Genomic DNA, 22,569 nt, shown 5'->3' on the forward strand with positions numbered 1-22,569 from the left:
ACCAAATTGAACCGCGATGTAACTATCAATTACAGAGTTGCTACAGATCTAATCTAGACGGTATTGCTTTACCTTCCGCAATACCCCAGTCTCCCTTTCCTACAGGAGAAGTTACGTTCCACTCAACCGAGGATCAGTCCATCGAGGCCCCTGCCTACGCCTGCCCTCTGATCCACATTGCACCAGACCCTTATGGCCCCTGCTGCAGGTGGCACTGGGCCCCATGGGTGAAGGCCCAACCACTAGGCACTGGTTGAGGAGGGAAGGTATCCCTGTTCCAGCCGAGGTATCTTGGTCCTTGATTTTGTCCATCATAGCGGCCGTTGGAGTCACTCTTATTCTTTGGTCGGGAAAGTAAATATTTTAGTTTGTTCGAAGATTTTCCAATGTCTCACACAATTTGGGGTGAAAGTATCGGTAAAGGCATGTTTTTCAGTCAATGGAATATCTTTCATAAGTACTTTAAATACTATAGTATTTATGTAGTATGTATGTAGTATACATTATATTGTTAATCTACAGTGTTTCCATTAACAATAAGCAATACACACATTCACACACGTATTGATGATATGTTGATACACGTACTCAGGGGCGGATTAACGCACAGGCTAGATATGGCTTAAGCCTAGGGGCCCCACGTGTACCAGCCTGCAAGGGGGCCCCCATTGGCGCAGAGGGGGGTGGGGTTGGGGGGCCCACAGACTACTGTAGCCTAGGGGCCTCTGTACACCTTAATCCGCCCCTGCACGTACTGATGTAGCTTTACTAGACTGTAAAGATTTTATTTATGTATTTTTCAAATACAAATTTAGATGATTTGGTGTGATTAATTGGTTAAATTCAGCCAAAGTAGCATTCAAATACGTATTTCTAATATATATCGACGCAGTAACCTGCTAGTGGCTCCACTTGCACCAAAACTGACAGGTTAAGCAAGTTCTTCTTGAGTCAAGAGTGAGAATATGCCATTTAGCGTGGGTGCCAGTCTGATTATGCTGCAGTTCACTTGAGCATTTTCTATCTTCCAGATGCTTTTATCCAAAGCGACATACAAATAAGGCAAATTGTACATTGCAAAGATAAAATAAGCATAATTGTACCGAAGTTTACCAGAATACACATTTACGTTCGCAAAAGTATATAGGCCGATACGTCCGTGCTGCCCATCGAAATGGAAACAACGTATAATCCTGCCGGAGGGTCTCGCGCGAGGGAGAGCGCCCTTCTCCGCAGTGATTTATTTGCAAATTTAAATATTGGAGTTATACGCGTCATGTGGGCATATACACCTATATTAAAAGGTCAAACGTGGCATAATATTATTTTCTAAGCAGTTGTGGTCCTTACTATCTTTCTCCTAAAAACTGGCTCCACCTATATGGGAAGGTTTCAACTATAAAACAAAAAATGCGGCAGACGGATGGAATAATCATCCGGTAGTAGCTTTTCGCGGCCGCCCTTCTGTGCCTCCAAGGAACAACACAATTCGATTTTTCATTATGCTTTTAATAATTTTACCGCGCTTTGGATTGTTATGCAGAGAACGATGAGCAGCGAAAGACCTGATACGGTACTTCATGGAAAGTGAAATCGCGTGAAAGTCTTCTTGTTTAAGCAAATAAAAAAGGTAGGCCAACTGTTAGTACTAACTTTTACCGATTTCTCGAAGTCTCCAGCAAGATGAGGCATTTATTAATAAATGCACGCATCTACTTCACATTGTAATATCTCCGCCTGTTTTGTATTAACGTTCATTCTGTAGGGCTTCTGGTTACAATCGTCATAGAATATATTTATATTCATGCATTATATTTATAAAACGCGGTGTACATCTTGTTTACATAGATGTACTATATATAAATATTACAACTGTGTACATATACACTAATCGCGGTATTAATACCTGCTAATCCTTGTGATTATACCTTGCGGCACAGAACCGAATAATGAGCCGAGCTTAGACTTAAAAAGTCACATTACCATCTGGCTTAAGTTACTTTCTATCAAAACTGTAGGGGATTTCTGCTATTTATTCTACGTTTTTTTTTTCGTAGGGTTTCTTGGTTGGTTGTGTTCCACCGAAAATGCCTTTAGTCGAATTTATAGCAGGGTGGATTTCAGGTAAGACATTCCTGCCACTTCATAAAAAAATGCCTGGACAAGTAAACCACGGCGCTGCGGAATTCCCGAATCTGATTGGTCAGAAGGGTGTTTATTAATATTATGTACTTGTACACGTAATATCAGATAGGCGAATCACAATGGAAAATCAATGCGCTATAATAATCTTTAATTCTAATGCCACTTAAAATTCTAGACGTATAACACAATTTTAAAAATTAACGAAATGTTTTACTAATAAATGCTTTTTCGTCTCATCTCGTGTTGACTCCGCATACCTGCATAATGCATAACATAATGCATCGCATGTCGTGCATTAACGTTATATAATTTAGTAATAGATTTAGGCTACTTTAATGAAGCGAGAGATAAAAAAAAACATATACAATTGCACTGATAACACTCGCCACCCAAAGAAACCAGCTTAAAACTTTGTCTAATTGCAAATTATGCAAAACACAAGTAGTAATCAAAACAACATGAAAGTTACGCGCAGTGATGACGTAGAAATGAATTTCAGGTGCCGTAGGGCTGGTAGTGGGACACCCGATGGACACAGTGAAGGTAAGATACGGACGCGCGTCAGTCAACGCGCGGCGGCGTCCGTGTTAAATTACGAACTATGCAGTTATCTCTGCGATTGCTGTTGCGTTACATACATCTTTATATTGATGTTCTTTTATTGACTGTGGTTGGTATGTACGGTAGTCCTTCCCCTCATAAAAAACTACATGCTTGGAAAGCTGGATAACGACTTTTTCAGTTAAGAATGTGAATAACAGAGTTAGAAATGTCCAGCTCACTATTGAAAAAAGTGGTGCAGTGGCTCAAATATAACTTGCAATGTGAAAGTGGACTATTGTGAAGCGGTACGATACGAAAGAAGCGTTTGTGACGCCAGTGTGGATCTGATGTGTCGGCAGGTGCGTCTGCAGACCCAGTCCACATACAGGGGGATACTGGACTGCGTGTCCAAAACCTACCGACATGAAGGGGTATGTGCGCGCGCGGGAGGGCCATACCAAGATGAACAGACACGTCCTGTAAAATATCCCCATTTGCAGCTTTTATAATTTAGAACCAAAGATCTCTCATTTACACTCTGGGTTCTTCCTAATAAACTCAATCCTTCAAACAACTGGCCATTTACTGTTGAAATGCTCAGTTTATTTATCTTGAAAAAAATCCAGTTTTAAAAATGAAATTGCATCTTCAAGCCTTCTCACTAAGCAGTTGTAATAAGAAATTTAAAATCGAACTGAAATTAAACTCAAAATATTATATGAATGTTATGCTTAATAAGGCATAATTTCTTAATGTTTATAAACTTTGTTTTCTGTTACACGATCAGATCAATGGATTTTTCAAAGGAATGTCATTCCCTGTCCTAAGTATCGCCATTAGCAACTCTGTGGCCTTTGGTTCCTATAGCAACGCCTTGGACTACCTCACCCAATCAGAATACACGGATCGGAGCCAAGGCAACCCCATTTCTCTGACAGCAGTGTATATAGCAGGGAGTTTTTCAGGTGCCACACAGGTAAAGTTTGTGGATGGATGTCACACACATGTAACAATGATGTAAAAAAAAAAAGCAGAGTGCAGAAGGAACAGTGACTGTTTCAGAGAGATGACCAATCAGATTGTAGAGGAGTTGGGACCAAGACATCTGATTGCTTGGACGCCCTATTCTACAATCTGATTGGTTACTGTATCTCCCTCAACCAATCATTTTTCCTTCTGCCCTTAGAACATTTTTGTGTAAATAAAACCCCTGAGTTTACAATCTATGTGCTCCCTGGGATTTTAACCCACAAACTTTGTGTTGTTAGCACAATACTCTACTTATTGAGCTACTTATTGAGCATACAGTAGCAGTTTGTTTTAGTGCCTGTGGGGACTTGGCACCTTATTTATTCAACCCTAGTGCCTGTAAGGGAGCATGATTATAAACAGCTGATCTCATTCTGTAATTATGCTAATTGCTCTATGATTGAAGAATTGAGGAGTTTCACCCTTCATATTTTTGTTTGATTTTATGTTTTCTTCATCTAACATTGAGAGTCTCGGGAATCCCTCGTACATTAGCTATTAGGTCAGCGAATAGGTTTACAATTAACACAAAAAAAACCTGCTCCTGCTTCAGCTAATTGCAAGATCTCTGTCGTCATCAGGTTGTGGTTTCTGCCCCTATTGACTTGGTCAAAGTACGGTTGCAGACCCAGATACGCACCGGGGAGAAGTACAGGGGCCCCATTCACTGCTTGGCAGTGATACTGAAGGAGGAGGGGCCCCGAGGCTTGTGTCGAGGCATGGGGGCCCTGGCCTTGAGGGACGTGCCCTGCTTCGGACTCTACTTCCTGCCTTATGAGTTTTTCTGCAGGTTTCTGACTGAAGCTGGGAAGCCGCCAGGCAAGTTGATGTCGCCTCATCAGACTTTCAAGGGCTGCGGTTATTAAAGTGGGCAATAAAAATGATTTTACACCATTACCACAGACTTTCACTGCGAAGACGACATTTTAAGTACAAGGGGGGTGTTCCATGTAGCAGGATTTCTTGCTTAGCTGGATAACTTGCCGGATTTAAGGTAGTCTGTACTAAAAGGGAATTATCTTCGTTCACTTACATTTAGCCCAGATTACCTAAAATCCAACAAGTTATCCAGCTAAGCAAGAAATCCTGCTTCGTGGAACACTCCCCAGGTATCAGTCAACTCATGTTCAGGTTACATTCTAGAAAAGAGGATACAAGTCATTCTGGACGCATCGTGATCATTATTAGAGGCCAAATATACTGTGCAACATAAGATACAATATCACACATTTAACTAAACCTTTATAGTGGTAGTGCAATCAGTTTGTTTTGGTTCTTGCTGCATGATACACAGATATTCAGCAATATCTACTACATCTGCTTTGGCTCTTATAGGACTTTTGACGCAAGTAAGATCGGGTATTACTTCATAGGACCGAAGTTGATGGATCACTGTACATTAGTAGTACTTAGACGAGGGCATGACTTCTTTGTGGAGAACTGGAGACTGATCACGTCTGTGCATGTTCTTTAGGGACGTTTGCGGTGATGGTGGCCGGTGGCATTGCAGGCGTGGTGACATGGGCTTGTGCAACACCTATGGATGTGGTCAAGGCCAGACTGCAGCTATCAGGAACCGGGGGTCTGGCTTACAGGAGCGTCTTGGACTGCGTGAGGGTCAGCGTACGAGAAGAAGGCCTACGTTTCTTCTTCAAGGGCCTCCTGCTCAACAGCATCAGGGCCTTCCCCGTCAATGCTGTGACCTTCTTGAGCTACGAGAGCCTCATGAGGACCATGACCAGCAGGGCCCTGGACTGAGCCTCCTAAACCTCTGTCATCTATGATACAGTCCCAGTGGTTTCCTAGGACCACATGCTGACCAGAGGCTGCCCAACTACCCAGTCAGACCCAGTCAGCAGGCATTAGCCAAGAAGCAAGAGACGCTAAGCTAAGATGCCAAGAGCTACTTAGTATGACAGTTACATTTAATTATCCATATTCTAACCATTTATCCTGGTGTAAGTCTCAGGGAGTTACACTTAATGAAAAGGTACAGTGCAGAATTTTGAGCCACGTCAGAAGCACATTTAAAGCACGTGATTAAAGCAAATGATCGCATGATTTAAGACTCTCATCACTACTCAATTCAGTACTGTATCCTTGTAAGCTAAAACATGTAGCGGCATGCTACTGGAGGAGATATTTTGTTTAAATGAAGTACTGTATGTATGTGGGGGGGGGGGGGGGGGGGCACAGATGCACCCCCCTCCCCATTAAAAATGTTAGTACACCATACATGCATGCATTCATTTTAATAAATGAAAGTCCACACGAACTATGGGAATGTAGAGTTATTTTAATATGCCCCTCATTATACCCCAGTTTCTGCAAGGAATTTTGCCTGTAACAACATTTTTTTAATTCTCGAAGAACCCTCTGGAGTCCTTTGATTGGACCTCGACAGTCTTCCTGGTCACTAAAAGTAACTCTACGACGTTTTCCAATATGACCCACTTTTGCCCCCCCCCCCCCAAACGGCACGATTGAACATAATTAAACCTGTGATACAAAGTTCAAGATATCCAGCTAGCAGGTAAAGGTCCACATAAGGTTGACGTGATGTCGTGACAGCATTTGCGTTCACCCTGGGTTTTTTTTTTATTAACTGAGGTCAAATCAGGAAGACAAGAGCTTTGGTGGTGTGATAAACTGGTCCAAAGCCAGCAACCAGCACGTACCCAGTCCCCAAAGTACTGGTAGATACAGTTCGGGACATTTACCATGTCTTGAGGTAATTAAAAAATGCCTTGAGGTAATTCAAATACAAACTAATGACACAGACACCCAATACCCAGTCCTTAATTACTTTTTTTCCAAAAAAAAAAAAAACCTACTATACTAGTAGGTTCTACTAGTGTACTAGTAGAACCCAATTTTAAGTGCACATGAAATATACAAGTGCACTGAAAATATCATTTCAGTTAAGGGGACAAAAAACACGTCTTATTTTCTCCATCTCTATACCCTGTTCAGTTTGACTCCCCTTTCCTGGCATCCAGAGTAAACACATCAGTAACATGGAACAAACCCCAGCGTGCAAGATGAATATACTGCTAGTGACAGGGATCCACCATCACACACGAACGTTTAAACCATCTTAAGGTCAAAATATCAAGTTTCAACAACTGGAAGGTTTAGGGCATTTTACACTTTTCACACACTTGTCAACCAAGGACTCATCTGTGTGACATCTTCTGCTGCGGTTTTAAAACGTTCTCCGGGGCGAACGTCTTCACGAACGGATCGTCTTTCGCTTTCTTAGAAAGACACGACAGGGATTAACTGAAAATATTACCTCCTCCGTTTACTTTTGAAAAAATTTACATAGTTCCACAAGTGCCTACATGTTTGTTCATGTCTGTAAACCTCACCACAGTGAACCGATGTCTGATAATATTCAGGCTGAATTTCCTGTATCATACTCAGGATCTGTCCATTCAGTTATTCAATTGGTAGAACAGGCTGGTAGAACATGAAAATTAATCAATGATTGAGGGAAAAAAACTGAGAAAATGTTGCAAAAAAAGATGATCTTGGCTCACTGATTAATGATGGACAGCAGTTTTCCATAGAGCAGCAGTTTTTAAGTCCCTTGAATGCACACATTACTCTGATTGACTCAATAATCCCAAGTCCTGTCCAGTTTGTGTGTATGTGGGAAGCTTTAGTGATTTATGTAAGTATGCCTGGTTATATGTGCAAGTGTGTGTGTGTGTGTGTGTGTGTGTGTGAGGGAGAAAGACTGTTGCATTTCAAACCAGTCTTCCTTGTTTAGACCTACTGTTACCCAATAGCTGTGTGTGCACATGTATGTGTGTGCATATTTCCCGATTTTATGACGTCGTCACAGCTGCACAGCTCAGCCCTTTGTGCACCTGGACCTGTAAGGATTCATTGCAGCAGCACAGTCCAGTCAGACCCAGCATTCACTCCCGGCTTGTGAATGGTCAAAACCGACGTGGCAGCATCAAACTCAAACTCCAGAGACCTGCTGCCATCTAGGGGTGGGGAGGAATAAGTACAGGAAATAATTTTGTTAGTGCACTAAGCTGGAGTTGTTTGATTGGAAACTGAGGAGCAGGACTTCTTTAATTAATTGATATTCTAAAAAATTATTAAAGTTATAAAAAAACAGGTCATAAGAAAAAAACATTACCTGCTGTTCTCAGGGTCACTGCACTGGGCTCCTGTCCGCCCAGAATCAGCACCCTCTCAATCCAGGACGCCGTGGTGAACTGGGAGTCAGTGGACAGGTTGCTATGGAGACAGACCGAGACGTTACAGCTCATGGATCTGGAATAAGCGGGATACAGTGCGAGTCCTGTATAGATACCAGCACACCTGGAAGAGAGGCTGCTGTTGGCGAAAGTCAGTCGGCGATGGATGAACTGCTTTTGCCGATCGTAGTTGAAGGTGTGGCCATCGTCAATGTATATCTCGCCGTCGGCCGTGCCCTGTAACCACGGCAACAGGGTCACAGCTGTATGGAGCAGCTTTACAAAGTAACTATTTACCTATTTACAACTTGTCTTTACTGGTGCAATTAAGGCAAAGTCCCTGTTAGGACTTCAATGGCATGCAGCCCCATCCATATCATAAAATGTTTCACATATGACATCATAAGAACACCCTGGTAACCCAAAGGATGGACTATTTGCGATGATCACTACAGAATAAGGTACTCTGGGTAATTGCCGACGTTCCTCTGATCTGTTGGGGGCCGGGACATACCTGGGGACTCAGGGCCACATAGAGTGTGTAAGGGTCATTCTCCATGCAAGTGGAGGACCTCCGAATCCGGACCTTTCTAGGGATGATGGAACCGCCTCTCTGGAACACTGGGATCTGGACGGAGCGATGGAGATGGGGATCGGAGATGAGAATAAACGAATAATAAGCATAAACAAATCCACAGATTATTTAAACAAGGCACAGTGACTGTATGCATATGAGTTTGAAGTTCAACCAGTTTTCACACTGCTGCACAAATGCCATAGGAGAATGCAATCATGTTAATAGTGCACGAACACTCACTGAGCTCAAGGTGACAGGGACGAAGAGGTTCTGGTCCCCGTCATGTCTTCGGAACGTGTGGGCATCGTACCAGACCTGAGAGGCATTGTGGGAAATCAGCAGGCGGATCAATCGGCAGATTAAACGAACGAAAGAGAAAACTCTACCTAACATCGGAAGATGTACAGAGTAAATATATCTAAGCACACACAAGAGGAGCAAATAAAAGATAGAGGCGCTCACCTCACCAACCCCAGGCAGGTAGACCGAGACCCCCTGTGACCCCTGCTCGGTGACGGGGTGCACCAACAGATGCCTCCCTGGGAAACAGAGTCATTTCACCAGTCACTTCTACACTCCTGTGACTGGCGCATGTTCACTATGTCACTTATTACACACAAACTGATAGATCCTGTCCTATATTACTCAGACCCGCGCTGCTTACATACCCAACAAGAACTGGTCGTCGATGGTGAAGGTTGCGACGTCTTGCGGGTACTCTACCCACAGGGGTCTGAGGGGGACACAAAGGGATGAGGTGTGAGACCGGGACAGGGTCATGTGACTACGCCGTCCACAACACACACAACAAGCTAGTGGGCAGGGAGAGAAGCAACAAGTGTTTTCATTCATTCACTCACTCATTCGCTATCTCAGTCACTCGCTCCCTCATTCACTGAACCATTCACTCATTAATTTGTCGGGGACTAACAAGACTAAAGGGTTTAGAACCCCAAAGAACAAAATCAGTGCATGTATCAGGAGGAGAAATGCAGAACAGCCAACACCCCCCAGATTAAAAAGGGCAAAAAAATCCTCTGGGAGAATAGAGGGGGGGAAAATCCTTGCACAGCTTTTTTTTAAAAAAAAAAAAAAAAAAAAGAATGAATGACCCAGCAGAGAGCAGGATGCAGAACGGAGGGGAATGACTGAAAGGTCAGAGCAGAAGACGGAAGTGGCGTGCTGGAGTGAGTCAGAGTGCGAGTCAGAGTGCGAGTCAGAGTGCGAGTCAGAGTGCGAGTCAGAGTGCGAGTCAGAGTGCGAGTCAGAGTGCGAGTCAGAGTGCGAGTCAGAGTGCGAGTCAGAGTGCGAGTCAGAGTGCGAGTCAGAGTGGCAAACCTCATGACAGGCTCCCCGGTGCGGTGGGCATGGTAGAACAGCTGGTACCAGTAAGGCAGCAGGGCGTATCGCTGACGGACCGCATCGCGGATCAGCGCCGTGTTCTGAGGCCCAAAGAGCCAGGGCTCCCTGCGCGGCGTGTCCAGGTGGGCGTGTGCCCGGAAAAAGGGCTGGTACGCCCCCGTCTGGTACCAGCGCACCAGCAGCTCCGGCCCGGGGTTCTTGAAGAAGCCGCCCACGTCAGCTGATGGCGGCAGGGGTGCGCGGAGAGGGGGAAAGGATGGAGGAGAGAGAGAAAAGTGAAGAGGGTTGGTATTAATAAGAGAAGATTCTGCTCCAGTCACTCTCACTGCTGACGCTGACGCCCCAACCTGACTGGTCCAGGTTCTCAGGGCACCATCATGTGTGTGGTAAGCAGGTGCCCCACCCACCAGAGCAGTGATTCCTAATCCGGTCCTCGTGGACCTACAGCCGGTCCACGTTTTCGCTCCCTCCGAGCTCCTGGAGCAAAAACATGGACCGTCTGTGGGTCCCCGAGGACCGGATTGGGAAGCACTGCCCCAGATTCTCCTTCAAAGGACGCATGCTACCTAGTAATCTCTGCAGCGCACTGTTACAAATGGGCCGAGGGGGCGTGACTGATGACGGAGGATCTATAATTTAGGAGAGCGAGTCTCACCCCCGCAGAAGGAGATGCCCACCAGGCCCAGGCTGAGGCACATGGGGATGGAGATCTTCAGGTGGCCCCACTCGGCCGCATTGTCGCCCGTCCACACCGCACCTGCGCCACGACAAACACGCACGCGCTACACGGTCACACATTCGCAGGGAAACATGCCCGCGCTACAATAGCTGCAGAGAGACCCACACAACACAAACACAAGTACAAAGACACCACAAAATCTAAAACTATATCAATCGCAATGGTTTCATACAGGAGTACAGGATCAGTCCCAGAAACAAAGTCCAAAAGGCCATAAAATACTGAGAACAGAATACGAGTTATCTGAAGACTCTACAACGTCGATGGGGTCTATGACAGGATATAGATAATGAGTTTACCGTAGCGCTGCGATCCGGCGAAAAAGGCCCGGGTCAGAACGAAGGGCCGCTCCACACCCCCCGAGCGCTGGATCAGGCCCTCTGCTGTCGCCATTTGCTAAGAGGGCGGAGTTAGAGAGGGTGGTGCTTAGTGAATTTCACAACACGTAGTAACTGGAACAGCGAATCAGAAAAGGGTCGTAGCGTTAAAGATGGACGCCATCTAGCCCTTAACACCTGTGGTGAAAGATGACTATTGTGCCATTCAATTCCCCAGTTTAATCCAATGTAAATGGAAACAAGTAACAGGAAGTGGATTAAATGAGGCGGATAGTAATGGCACCCAATGGATGTGAGAACCTCACTTCCCATTCCTTGTACAGCATATTCGCGGAACATGTTTCTGCACCGTACGCTACATAAGGAACACCGGCACTGACACGTCCTCGGGGCAGAGAGCCGCTCCCCCAGGTCCCTCTGCTCACCACATACAAGCCGTAGAGGTTGTGCACATCGCGGTGCTCCCAGGTACCATGGATGGCGTCCTTGTGCATGGTGACTTCCGGCCCGTTGAACACAGACGGCTCGTTCATGTCGTTCCAAGTGTAGAGATTTTCCATGGACCCCTGGGTCATAAGGGCGGTGTGTGGTTAGATCCTGGGTCGGGTGCGACAGGCCACCCATTATATATTCCACGGGACAAGAGCTACTCTTCCTCACTACATTAGTCGGGGGTGTTTGGCTAAGGTGCCCATGCCGGTAATGAGAAGGTCGTTGGTTCAAACGCCAGGACCGGCAGTGTGATGTCACCGTTGGATCCTTGAGCCAAGCCCTTAACCCCCCACAATTGCTCCAGGGACTGCTTGACCCAGCTTTCTCAAAATGTGTCGCTAATTCATTGGTCTGAATGCTTAAACAACACATAACATACACTAACTAGGATGGAAATCATCCACACTAAATCTAGGGAAAGTAAGGCTGACGTGAAAAGCAGGGTTAGTTTCCCACCTCGTACTTGTCGTAGGCAAACATGCTGGCCCACCAGGCCCTCATCTCCGGGTCGGTGAAGTCCGGGTACCCGGCCGTACCTGAGGAACACCACGGAATTACTCCGTCTGCCCAGACGTTTGCCATGGATTTATTTCAATTCATTATCCACCTCAATGACATTAATACAGTGTTTCCCAATCTGGTCCTCGGGACCCACAGACAGTCCATGAGCTGGGAGGGAGCAAAAATGTGGACTGTCTGGCAGGGAGCAAAAACATGAACTGACTATGGGTCCTCAAGGACAGTTTTGGGAAACATGCATTATTAATAGATTCACTGGGGTAAACATTTTTCATTAAGCAAGAGCAGTATTACTCAACCCAGTCCTTTGAAGCCCCCAGATAGTCCACATTTTTGCTCTCTCCCAGCTCTCAGCTAATCGGGAACACTGAATACCTTGGTACAGGTATGCTGGAAGCTGGACGGGAGCAAAAATGTGGACTGTCTAGGGGTCTTTAAGGAATGGGTTGGAAACATCGAGGTAAAGAGCCCCGAGCTACAGTCACCCACCTGGCCAGCACCAGCCCTCGTAATTTCCCCCGTCTTTATCCTTCACGTAAAGGTTCCTGGAGCGGATCTCGTTGTGGATCCTGTAGCCGCTGTCAACCTTGATGTGGGGGTCGACTATAGCAACCATCTGGTGGGACAGAGAGAGAGAGACGAGACGAGAAGCCAGATGAAGACGACTGACTGTGAAGCTGCACGTCGACTCGGACGCCGACAGGGCACGATGCGTTGGGCCAAAGCGGCACCTTGCGCCTCTTGTCCTGGAGGCCCCGCAGCATGTCGCGGGGCTGGGGAAAGTTGGCGGCGTCCCAAGTGAAGTAGCGCTTGCCGTCCGTGTGCTCGATGTCCAGCCAGATGAAGTCGTAGGGGATGTCGTGCTCGTCGAAGCCGGCGTCCACCGCCCGCACGTCCTCCTGGTCGTTGTAGTTCCAGCGGCACTGGTGGTAGCCCAGGGTGGACAGCGGAGGGAAGGACTGCGTGCCTGGAGATAGAGGATGGTCAGTCCGCTGGAGGTCTGTCATACTCCGAATGAGGTTCTTTAAGTTCTCCGTAGACCGGCGTTTCTCAGACTGATCCTCGAGGACCCCTAGACGATTCATGTTTTTGCTCATACTTTACAAAAACGTGGACTGGGTTGGGAAACACTGCCACAGGCAAGTCAAAAGTATAAGTATAAAGTTCAGAGTTATCTGGTTAGTACCAACCATGCATCTTACTGGTTAACCCAGAAAACTAAATCAAACCATCTATCAGCAATTAGTACTGCTCCCATTTACCAGCTAGTCAGGAGTACAGTGAATAGTTACTAGTTCTAACCCAAGTGCAGTATTTTTGTACTGGTTAATAATAAGTCATATGATAAGAAGAAGCTTTGGTCCCAGTTACCTGTTAGAGAGGCATACTGGGTGAAAACGTCAGACGGTTTGGGTCCCAGCATGATGAACACGTCGATGATGCCACTTTCGGAGAACCAGCGCACGTCTGTCTGTGGGGCATCGCTGGGAACTTGGGCGTGGTCCAGGACCTTCCCAGACAGAGTCTAATGGGGAGGGTTTGGAGAAGATCGGTTGACCAAAGACAGCACATCTTTAGCAGAGATCCTCAGGTACTGCTGAAGCTCTTCACCATCAGAACAGAGCCCACAAACCAATCGTGGAGAATTCGGCTCGGAATTAATATAACAGCGCCTGACTTCTCATGCTCCTCAGTGCAGAAGAAACCTGGTCAGGAAGCAGCTCCAGCTGATGACAGACGGCATTCACCTTTCCGGCAGTGTTGGCGCTGATGTCCACCCAGGTCTCAGCTGCGTTGAGCCAGAAAATACCCATGGTCCTCTGCGCATTGTGGGACAGGAGCACGGGCACGGCCCCGTACAGCGCCATGGGGTTGTACAGCTCGTACTGAAACACGTCCAGGTTGTACAGTCGGTACGGGTCTCCTTTACTGTGGCAAGAAGAACAAATCGATGTTTATATATAACAACATATACCAGTGTTTCCCAATCCGGTCCTCAGGGACCCACAGTCGGTCCATATTTTTGCTCCCTTCCGGCTCCCGGAGGGAGGAAGCAAAAACTGGACTGTGGCAGGGAGCTCGGAAGGAGCAAAAACATGGACCGACTGTGGGTCCCCAGGGACCGGACTGAGAATTACTGACATATACTTCAGAAATCAATTACAATAACCTGCAGGGAGCGTCCAAAAAAATTCATTCATCAACAAAAATTGCTTCCATAGGACTGCGTTTGAATTCGGGGTGCTGGAACTATGATATATGTAATAGGGATGGTGTGTGGGATGGGGGTCTCAAGCAAAGCCCCTAACCTCCAGTTTCTTGAGCGACTGGCTTATCCTGCTGTCTCCAACATGTACGTCACTTTGGATAAAAGAGTCTGGGAGAATAAGTACAGTTTATACGCGCTAGGAGAGCAGATCTGCTGGGAGCAGAAGCTGGACTCACTCTGTGGTTTTCAGCCGGAGGTTTTCTGCATGTTCTGGAATTCCATAGACATGCTCCACTCCAGGCAGGGAGAAGTCCAGACTGATGGAGGACGGTCCTGGGGATGAGGATTTGAAACAAGGTGAAGGCGAGAACGTTCATCGGACATGGACATCGACTAACTGCAGGTAGAGGACCGGCAAAGGACCAGCAGCAGGGTGACGAGATCATGGGGCTGCTCTGTAGCATGTCCATACCGTTGGGTTTGCTGTCCACGTGAGACTTGAACGTCTCCTCCCACATTCCTGGCTCCTCCTCCTCCTTTCCTCCGGGAAAGAGACGGGAAAGTAAACGCGGGACGAGGAAACACAAGACAGAGTGACGGGAGGGAAACGAAGCTTGGAAAGGTGCCTGTTTAATCCTGCTGCCTCAATTCGCCTCCACCTCAGCCAGCGTATCAGAGCCACTCCTTAAGTGAACTAAACACCTTCTGGTGCTTCAGCTCAAAAGCTCTTCAGTCCTTATGAAACTTCCAAATCAATCATGAAACTGCATCAGTCCTACCGCTGCATAGGAACAGCAATGGGGAGGCTGGGGGGTGTCAAGGAGACGATTAGGCCGTGGGGTGACAGGACACCACGCCCCCAGGGAAGGCCGCGTGTCTGGGAAGGAGAAGAGAAACACACCCGTTCCTCTCCTTGCTCCTGGGCTCCTTCTGTGGTCTCCTCTCCCTCAGAGTCCTTCTGAGTGTTACTGGAAAGCATGCGCGCGCACACACACACACACACACACACACACACACACACACACACACACACACACACACACACACACACACACAGACAGACAGATTCATAGCAAGACAGGGAAGACGAAAATGTCAGGGAAAGATCGCTATCAGGAGCAAACATGACGAAAACAGAATGGTCATGTAACTTTCCAACACTGGGCAACAGCACAGAGGTCACAAATGCTTTCCTTGCAACTGGAACATTTTATTAAAATTGAAAGTGGCATTTTTTTTTTACTTTGGCACGAGCTTCACCCCAGTGGTAGAAACAACCAAAGACCCCCTAAAATATCACTCCAGCAGAGTCTCTGATGCCATAAAGACCAGGCTGGAGTGAGAAAGCAAGGACCTCCAGCTACACAAAGAGCCAAAGGATTCCTCGTGTTTTATTAAGCAGTCTTCACTCTCGGTTTAGTCTGGAACTATATTCAGACAGAATCAGTTACTGCATAATCTGTGCTATAAAGACCCTAAGCTGACATATGCTTATGAGAACAGAAGTTGATTGCGATCCAGGGAGCGATCACAGTTAAAAACTTAAAACTCACTGTTAAAACACAGCAATGATTCTCCCCCCCCCCCCCCCAAGTGCTTACACAGGGTCTATTCCAGAAACCTGTCAAATTACGGCATCTTAAAGGAGAATTCTACCCAATATTAATCAGCTTATCTTGTATTCTTGATTATTATATTACTGAACACTAAACTGGCATTAAACAACTGAACAAAGTGCATCAGCGATGTATCAGATAATCATACAGTTCACTGTCGGACGATCAACCTTTTACATTAATGAACTGTGAACTGACTCAAGAGGCTCAAGGGACAGTAGGTTATGTACTCTACAAATCCTTTACTAACTAGTATGACTACATAATGCATGCATTCTGCCAGTGATCCAAATTTTTGAACAAAATCAATAACTCAATAAGGGTCAATCTACCTAAAGCCTGCTTGCAAAACTCAGTTTCCCATGAGCCTTTGCTGCTGAAGAGAAGAACTATGATTTATCATTATTATTTGGCGCTACCGAGCGCCAATTCCCTGTGAAGGCAAGACAGGCCGTTACAAAAATCGCTAAATTCTGGTGGAATTCCCCCTGTATTTTCTAATGTAAAGAAAAAAAATGAATCAACATGACTCCTCTTAAGCCAAAAGGTACATTAAATCCCTCAAGACCTGGAAACCCTGGTGCGATTCCCCCGCTATTTGATGAAAGGGTGGCCTGAGGTAATCTGATAGAATCCAACACGTCTTCACTGACAATCTGCTCAACAGAGCGATGCCATGAACAGTATTAATTCGAATACTATCTCTGGCCAATCTGAATTATGCTCTTATTTGAGGTTTAACTCAGAGCTCCGCCTCCCTTGGCTAAAACCACACCCACATACAGTGGTGGGCGGAGTCCATGCTTAGAGGACACGGACGGTTGGATGTGGGGTCGGCAGTGAGGAAAGAAGCGTGCCGTGCATCTAAGAGAGTACCGCTTCAACGGCTAGCTGTGAGCGCCCTTGGCAGCCGCGGCCGGTAAAGCAGACAGAGTGAGGTTAGTTCTGTAGCACCAGAGAGCCTCTCAGTGCGGCAGAGTTAGGAGACTCCACCCCAATGCTTTGGATTCCAGCCCCCGAATACAGTGCTTAAAGCCCATTAGGAGGTCATTGTTAGTTAGGGCTGGGTACTCCATAGCAAACAAACAGCTTTGGGGAGCCGAGGAAGACCTCAAAACGATTTGCGGCTTGTGAAGAACATGCCTGAGCAGTTGAGAGTTGCGAGGAAAGCACTCTTGACGCCTCTAGTGGCAGGGCATGGTATTGACACTAGGTGACTGGCTTAAGTATAATCATGAAAAGCCTAATATAACTGCCAGATTCAAGGCTAACTATATGAAATGAAACCAGAGAAACACTTAAAATAGTGTATTTTTAATGGTGTATTGGTCATTTTCATTGAGTAGCCATAAATAGACACTGTTACAGTCCCAATGAGACCGTAAAAATCCTTTTTATGATTAAATACATGAGCTTTACGCTTCTGCATGTTTCACTTTATGATAAAATAGGCTCTCATGATTATACTTGCAAAACAAAATGAGCAGCTTTGTTTCAGGAGAAGGGGAAAACGTCCTCCTCTGCGAGCAGCAAGCGAGCAAAGCCGTGCTGGCGGTCAGTTCGCCACCTGCGACCTTCCGGAAGACACGCTAACGCAAAACGGGGGGGCGACACCGGACGCACAGACACAGAGCCGGGGACAGAGTGAAATTACCTAGAAAACATGTTCTTGATCGAATCCCACATGCTACCGACCGTGCTACTTATTTTAGAGAGACTGACGGTCGTGGAGGAGAAGCGAAGATGGGGGAAAAATACAAAATGGAGGGGAGAGAAGGACAAAAATGAAGAAAACAATGAGATCTCCATTATCGTTACACCACAAAGAACTCAAAAGCAAAATCACTCAAAAACAGACCATGAACAGGGAAGATGTTAGCATTTATCTCAATACAAAGCAAATAAGTTCATTACAAAAATTATTTTATCTGAGGTCAATAATAATAATAATAATAAGCCACAATCTGTGGTTTGAAATGTCCTATGGCCACATCAGTCCCACCCAGCATGGGCAGGACTAGATAAAAGCTCATTAAGTTGAAAGTAGACTTCAAAATCTGATCCCTAACCCATACAGGTTTACGAGAAATCTTACTCTTGCTTAAGTAAATCCAGACTTAAGCAAAAGAAATATCCGAGACGGACAGTGTTTACGGAAGCGCTAATGCAAAAACATACACCTGAAAATAAATGTACACTTTCGCTTTCATTTATTAAACGTGTTCTTTAGTATGCATTACTAGATTATTTTTGGCTTGTGTTTATTTCCTATTAGCTGGTCTGAAAGGAATTGGACTTACGCAAAAAACTGGCTTATGCAAGGGTTTGTGTACCGGATTATTTTTTTCAGCCGACAACTAGTCTAGTGGAATGTATGACACAAACCGACCTAAGAAAAGTACCAGAAGAAATTACAAGACTGTTTTTTTTTTTCATTTTTGGTAATTTTTTATGCAATAGCTTTTAATTTAAAATTAATTAAATGGATTGTTGCTATGTTCGATTCATGCCTGAAAGCTTTTATCGTGATTATTCAACTGTTAGCAGAACCTGGAAGGTTTACGGTTGGGCCACGGGACAGAGTCAGCCTGCTCGTAATCAGGCGGACACCTAATCCATGAAGATTAACGAGGCCGGCCCTGAAAATAAGATAAGATGCTGTGGGACGTGGCCTCTTCTGGGCGTGTGATTAACTTCATAATCAGAGAACGGACTTAATGGCGTAATGAACAGGGCTAATGGCCCAGTCTCTATAGGTGGGGAAGTCAGTGGCAGGCAGGCTTACGGCTTTGTGTGTGTGTGTGTGTGTGTGTGTGTGTGTGTGTGTGTGTGTGTGTGCGGGCGCGCTAGTGCCAGACTCACGTGTCCTTGCGCGGCCGCAGGTGCTCGAACGCCAGCAGGCCGCGCCCATTCACCGACAGCAGCACCCGCGCACCCTCCACAATGTCCAGGCGGAAGGGCCGGGCGTTGAGCACCAGCTGGTGGGCGTCCGTGCCCAGAGAGAGCACCACGCCGGCCTCGTCCCGCGACACCATCGACAGCCTGCGGGCGGGATGGTAAACGGTACATTTCTGTAGCAGATGCCTTCATGCAATCGCTCTGCCGACACTGGGACTCAAACCAACAACCTACCGAACAAAGCCACAGTGTCCAAATCCACTGAGCCACACACCACATTACCTGACCCGCCCCTTTAACCTTCGCTGTGTTATCTGATCAAGCTCGATCCGGTTCGCTAAGCCCTGACTGCTGTTTCCTATCAGCTTACTCAGCATCTGTCCTTCACCATTGACCACAAGGACGCCCCCTGGAGACTCACAGGGGAAACACGTAATGCTTATTTAAATCGCATTTTCAATCCCTCTGCCAAAAGACAACTCCTGCAACCGTTTAAATGCATCTAACGCACGACGATTACATAAACTGAAAAACATTTATATGTGGTATATCCGGGATAGCAGCTATAGGAGGGCCTCTGAAATGCACTTTTCCCTCCCCCGTTCCTCTCTGTCGTAAAGTTATGCCCCCCCTCGGCCCCAACACTCACGGCTTGGTGGGCGGCTCGCCAACGAGGACGTCGGGCACTTCGAAGCGAGACCTGAGGGGCTTCAGCTCGTTGATCTTCAGCCGGGTCATGTTGCCCTGCAGCCGGTACAGCTCCAGAAGCAGCCTCACCTTGGGATGGGGAAGGGGGGGGGGGGACACAGACGAAAACACAGCTGAAAGTTAGGGACCGCGACCACGAGGGCTGCCCGTTAAGTGGGATCGGAACCTGCCGATTACCTTGCAAATTATCATTATAATTGGTGCGCTTTGCCGTATGCAGGTTCGAGTACGTGGGACACACACACACACACACACACACACACACCTTGTTGTTGTCATTGATAAGCTGCAGAGTGAGTCGGGAGTCACTGAGCTCCAGCGTTTCCAGAATGGCCCTGTACGGGGACTGGTCCAGCCCCATTGTCCTCATACGCCTACGGGACAAAAGGATATGGGAGAGGAATGGGGGGAAAAAAAACACCTTCACACGCTACACAGATGCTATAACTAAATGCATGCAGTGTCCTTGTCTATCCAAGTTGGCTGGTCATATGGGCTTTGTGGGTCCTTCTAGGGCTAAATATCTATGCTGGGTCTGTCTCAGTCACAAACGTGTAATGGAGTCGGCGGTCACTCACTTGCAAAAGGAACTCTGATCGCACGTTTTGAAGTTGCTGCGGTCCACGGCTCGGACGCCGTTGAGCACCAGGAGGACCCCGGCCACGAGAAACCAGACCATCTCCAGTCGGCTGGGAAGGGTAATGAGGAGTCAATGAGAAGGTCCTGGTTCTTCATAGCAGACTGGAAAACTCCCAGGGCTGGGGACTATGCTGCATTTTCACACAGGCAGTGCCATGGGCAACCGTAGCCGGCAATAGTGCATCTTTAATCAGTTACGTCTTCAATGTGGTTCCCAGGGCTGGGGACTATGCTGCATTTTCACACAGGCAGTGCCATGGGCAACCGTAGCCGGCAATAGTGCATCTTTAATCAATTACGTCTTCAATGTGGTTCCCCTGGATGCTCGTCCTGTACTCACACTGACACCACACACACGTGTATGAGAAACTGCCTCATTTGCAGATTCAAGGGCATATTTCATAAAGTTAAATCACAAGAATATGTCCAGACACTTTCATTTTATTTATTTATTTATTTTTAATTGATGCTTTTTCTGGGGTGGGGGTGAGGAGTTGCTTTTCAGATTAATCCCAGTTTAGCAGTGTACAGTTTAAACATCCAGAATCACAGGAACAAACTGACACGATAGTGCAGGTTTGGTTTCAGCACTGGCACGGACCAAGTCAGCCCCCCCCCCTCCCCAAACCATACTCACAGTGTTAATAAGGACATGTCATGTCACTACCGTCCACCCCCAAATCTACGCCCTTTCTCTGATACCACATTTATTTAATAAGTGTCTGAACAGGGCAATTCCCTGCTGTAATGTCCACACAATCTGCGGCACTACACTCAATATCCTGTGGTACAACCTACTGCTTAAGCAGATTATCACTGCTTTCCAAAGCATTCCTACTCTCTAAATATACACACATAGTGACCTACATAGTAAATAACCAACGCAACGTTTTTCTTTTGTAACACTACGAATAGCAATTTATATGGTTCACGTTTGTCATGAATTACGTAAGAAGCGCCTCAGTCATTCACATTACTTCGCCCTTGCCTACGCACACCGAGGACTATTTTCTCTTTTTACATGGCATTAAAGCAGATATAAATACTTTTAAAACAGTCTATAAACGTTAAGATTAGTGTGTATGAACAAAATACCGCAATTAGGCTGGCGCACAACATTTCAAATACAGCTCGGGTCTAGTTATTTACGTCCATAATTATTAGCTGTATGCAATATTTGCATATTAAAAACACCCGATACTGCGATAGCGACATTAAAAATTGATTTTTAAGGATGCAGTTTTTTATATTTAAGTCGCACAAACGAAACTCTTGGGTCAGCTAGTAATTTCTCCAAGTCATTCAAGAATTGAACATTCAGTGCAAACTATTCGTTAAACCATGTGAACCTCAGCGTACCCACCTCAGGACTAATAGTATTACATTTATCTACCTATATGAATAATTAGCCTAGTAATGAGGAGGACTGGTTTCAGGAGGACATAAAAATAGCAGGATATGCACTTGCTAACCTCCCAAACACTAAGATACTGCCTAAAATGATAAATCTATCAGTACAACGTTTATTTAATTTAGATTTACGAGTAAAATGTTTCTTTTCTTTTCCATGTAACACTGTCAAAAGACAAATCCCCTCCGATGTTCGAGCTAAGGGGAACCCACGATAGCTATCTGACTACGCTAACCGCTAGCTAACTCCTCCTTAACCCAACCGAAAAACTGTTACCCCTTCATAATAACACCAAAATATTACAAACTTGCTGTGAAGTAAAAATCAGAAGCATGGGTAGGGAAACCTTTTCATTAGTGATAATCGCAGACGGAGCGTTACCTTAGAATAAACGTCGCCATGTTGGATGGAACTTGACCTTTGACCCGATCCCAGAGCCCCAGAGGACGTGTGTCTTACCGGGATAATACCGGCATATAGGGGAGCGTCAGCAGGATCAATGTGCATCATGTCAAGGTGACCATCTCTGCGGGACCAGTGTGCATCATACTGGCACATAAGGGACCATCTCTGAAGTCATAATGCGCATCGTTTAAAACTATTATGCAGACATTGTGCGTGATGCAGGGCTGCCAACTCTCACGCTTTCGTACTCTCACGCAAGAAATCTTACTGCAAATTTATATTATTCCATTATAAACCTAAAATTAACAGCATCAAAAGCGCTGGGGTAGTTTGCAAACCCTCCAGATTATTCATATATAATGTAATATAACCCTTACATACATGTAAATGTATGTAATGTCTCTCTGTATACTGTAATGTAATTATATAGCAGAGATGACAATAAAGTTTACTTTGATGCATGTGCATGAGTGTGCAGACTCGTCTCGATAATTGAAAATCTCACTCCAGCCAGCTGACCAAATTTGGTGGCAGTGGTATAGGATTCTGGTGCATGTATCCTGGAAATTGTACCATCGGACCTAATCGACTTTTTTACGGGATAATCGGAAAGCTTAATGGGTTTATTGCACTCAACAACAGCATTACATTACTGGGTCTCTGCAGGTAATATAAGGAAAACCATTTGATTATCAGCTTTTCTGTTATAAATACAAGACCTG

General features: G+C 45.9%; 2 protein-coding genes across 3 annotated transcripts; one reads left to right on the forward strand and one right to left on the reverse strand.

The window, feature by feature from the left end:
* Positions 1–1,230: 1,230 nt before the first annotated feature.
* LOC111860860 (solute carrier family 25 member 45) lies at positions 1,231–5,992 on the forward strand. Its single transcript, XM_023844931.2, has 7 exons — positions 1,231–1,630; positions 2,058–2,124; positions 2,645–2,688; positions 3,048–3,119; positions 3,476–3,664; positions 4,299–4,536; positions 5,192–5,992. The coding sequence occupies exons 2-7, from the start codon at positions 2,088–2,090 to the stop codon at positions 5,473–5,475; spliced, it is 864 nt and encodes a 287-aa protein (XP_023700699.1). The 5' UTR covers positions 1,231–1,630; positions 2,058–2,087; the 3' UTR covers positions 5,476–5,992.
* Position 5,993: 1 nt separating this feature from the next.
* Positions 5,994–21,932, reverse strand: LOC111860858 (neutral alpha-glucosidase AB-like). 2 transcript variants are annotated; one of them, XM_023844928.2, is made up of 25 exons: positions 21,824–21,932; positions 19,971–20,081; positions 19,658–19,766; positions 19,334–19,461; positions 18,649–18,828; positions 17,441–17,503; positions 15,072–15,138; positions 14,643–14,706; positions 14,407–14,503; positions 13,710–13,890; positions 13,333–13,486; positions 12,693–12,928; positions 12,451–12,577; positions 11,899–11,978; positions 11,376–11,516; positions 10,912–11,008; positions 10,529–10,630; positions 9,850–10,093; positions 9,180–9,244; positions 8,974–9,050; positions 8,752–8,826; positions 8,449–8,562; positions 8,059–8,171; positions 7,874–7,974; positions 5,994–7,715 (listed from the first exon to the last, which is right to left on the reverse strand). In XM_023844928.2, exons 1-25 carry the CDS (start codon positions 21,841–21,843, stop codon positions 7,609–7,611), a joined length of 2,853 nt encoding a protein of 950 aa, XP_023700696.2. In that variant the 5' UTR covers positions 21,844–21,932; the 3' UTR covers positions 5,994–7,608. The 2 variants fall into 2 exon arrangements, with proteins under 2 accessions (XP_023700696.2, XP_023700697.2); XM_023844929.2 differs by lacking the exon at positions 17,441–17,503.
* Positions 21,933–22,569: the final 637 nt, after the last annotated feature.

Source organism: Paramormyrops kingsleyae, chromosome 24 (genome assembly GCF_048594095.1).
Source record: "Paramormyrops kingsleyae isolate MSU_618 chromosome 24, PKINGS_0.4, whole genome shotgun sequence".
NCBI lineage: Eukaryota > Metazoa > Chordata > Actinopteri > Osteoglossiformes > Mormyridae > Paramormyrops > Paramormyrops kingsleyae.

Bases quoted from the DNA above. Each gene is read 5' to 3' on its own strand.
- LOC111860860 (XM_023844931.2), top strand. From the start codon at position 2,088: ATGCCTTTAGTCGAATTTATAGCAGGGTGGATTTCAG. The intron at 3,120-3,475 runs GTATGTGCGCGC...TTACACGATCAG, and splicing joins AAACCTACCGACATGAAGGG to ATCAATGGATTTTTCAAAGG. The intron at 3,665-4,298 runs GTAAAGTTTGTG...TGTCGTCATCAG, and splicing joins GTTTTTCAGGTGCCACACAG to GTTGTGGTTTCTGCCCCTAT.
- LOC111860858 (XM_023844928.2), bottom strand. From the start codon at position 21,843: ATGGCGACGTTTATTCTAAG. The intron at 13,891-14,406 runs GTGAGTCCAGCT...TTCTTGCCACAG, and splicing joins CTCCGGCTGAAAACCACAGA to TAAAGGAGACCCGTACCGAC. The intron at 8,827-8,973 runs GTGAGCGCCTCT...AATGCCTCTCAG, and splicing joins ACCTGCCTGGGGTTGGTGAG to GTCTGGTACGATGCCCACAC.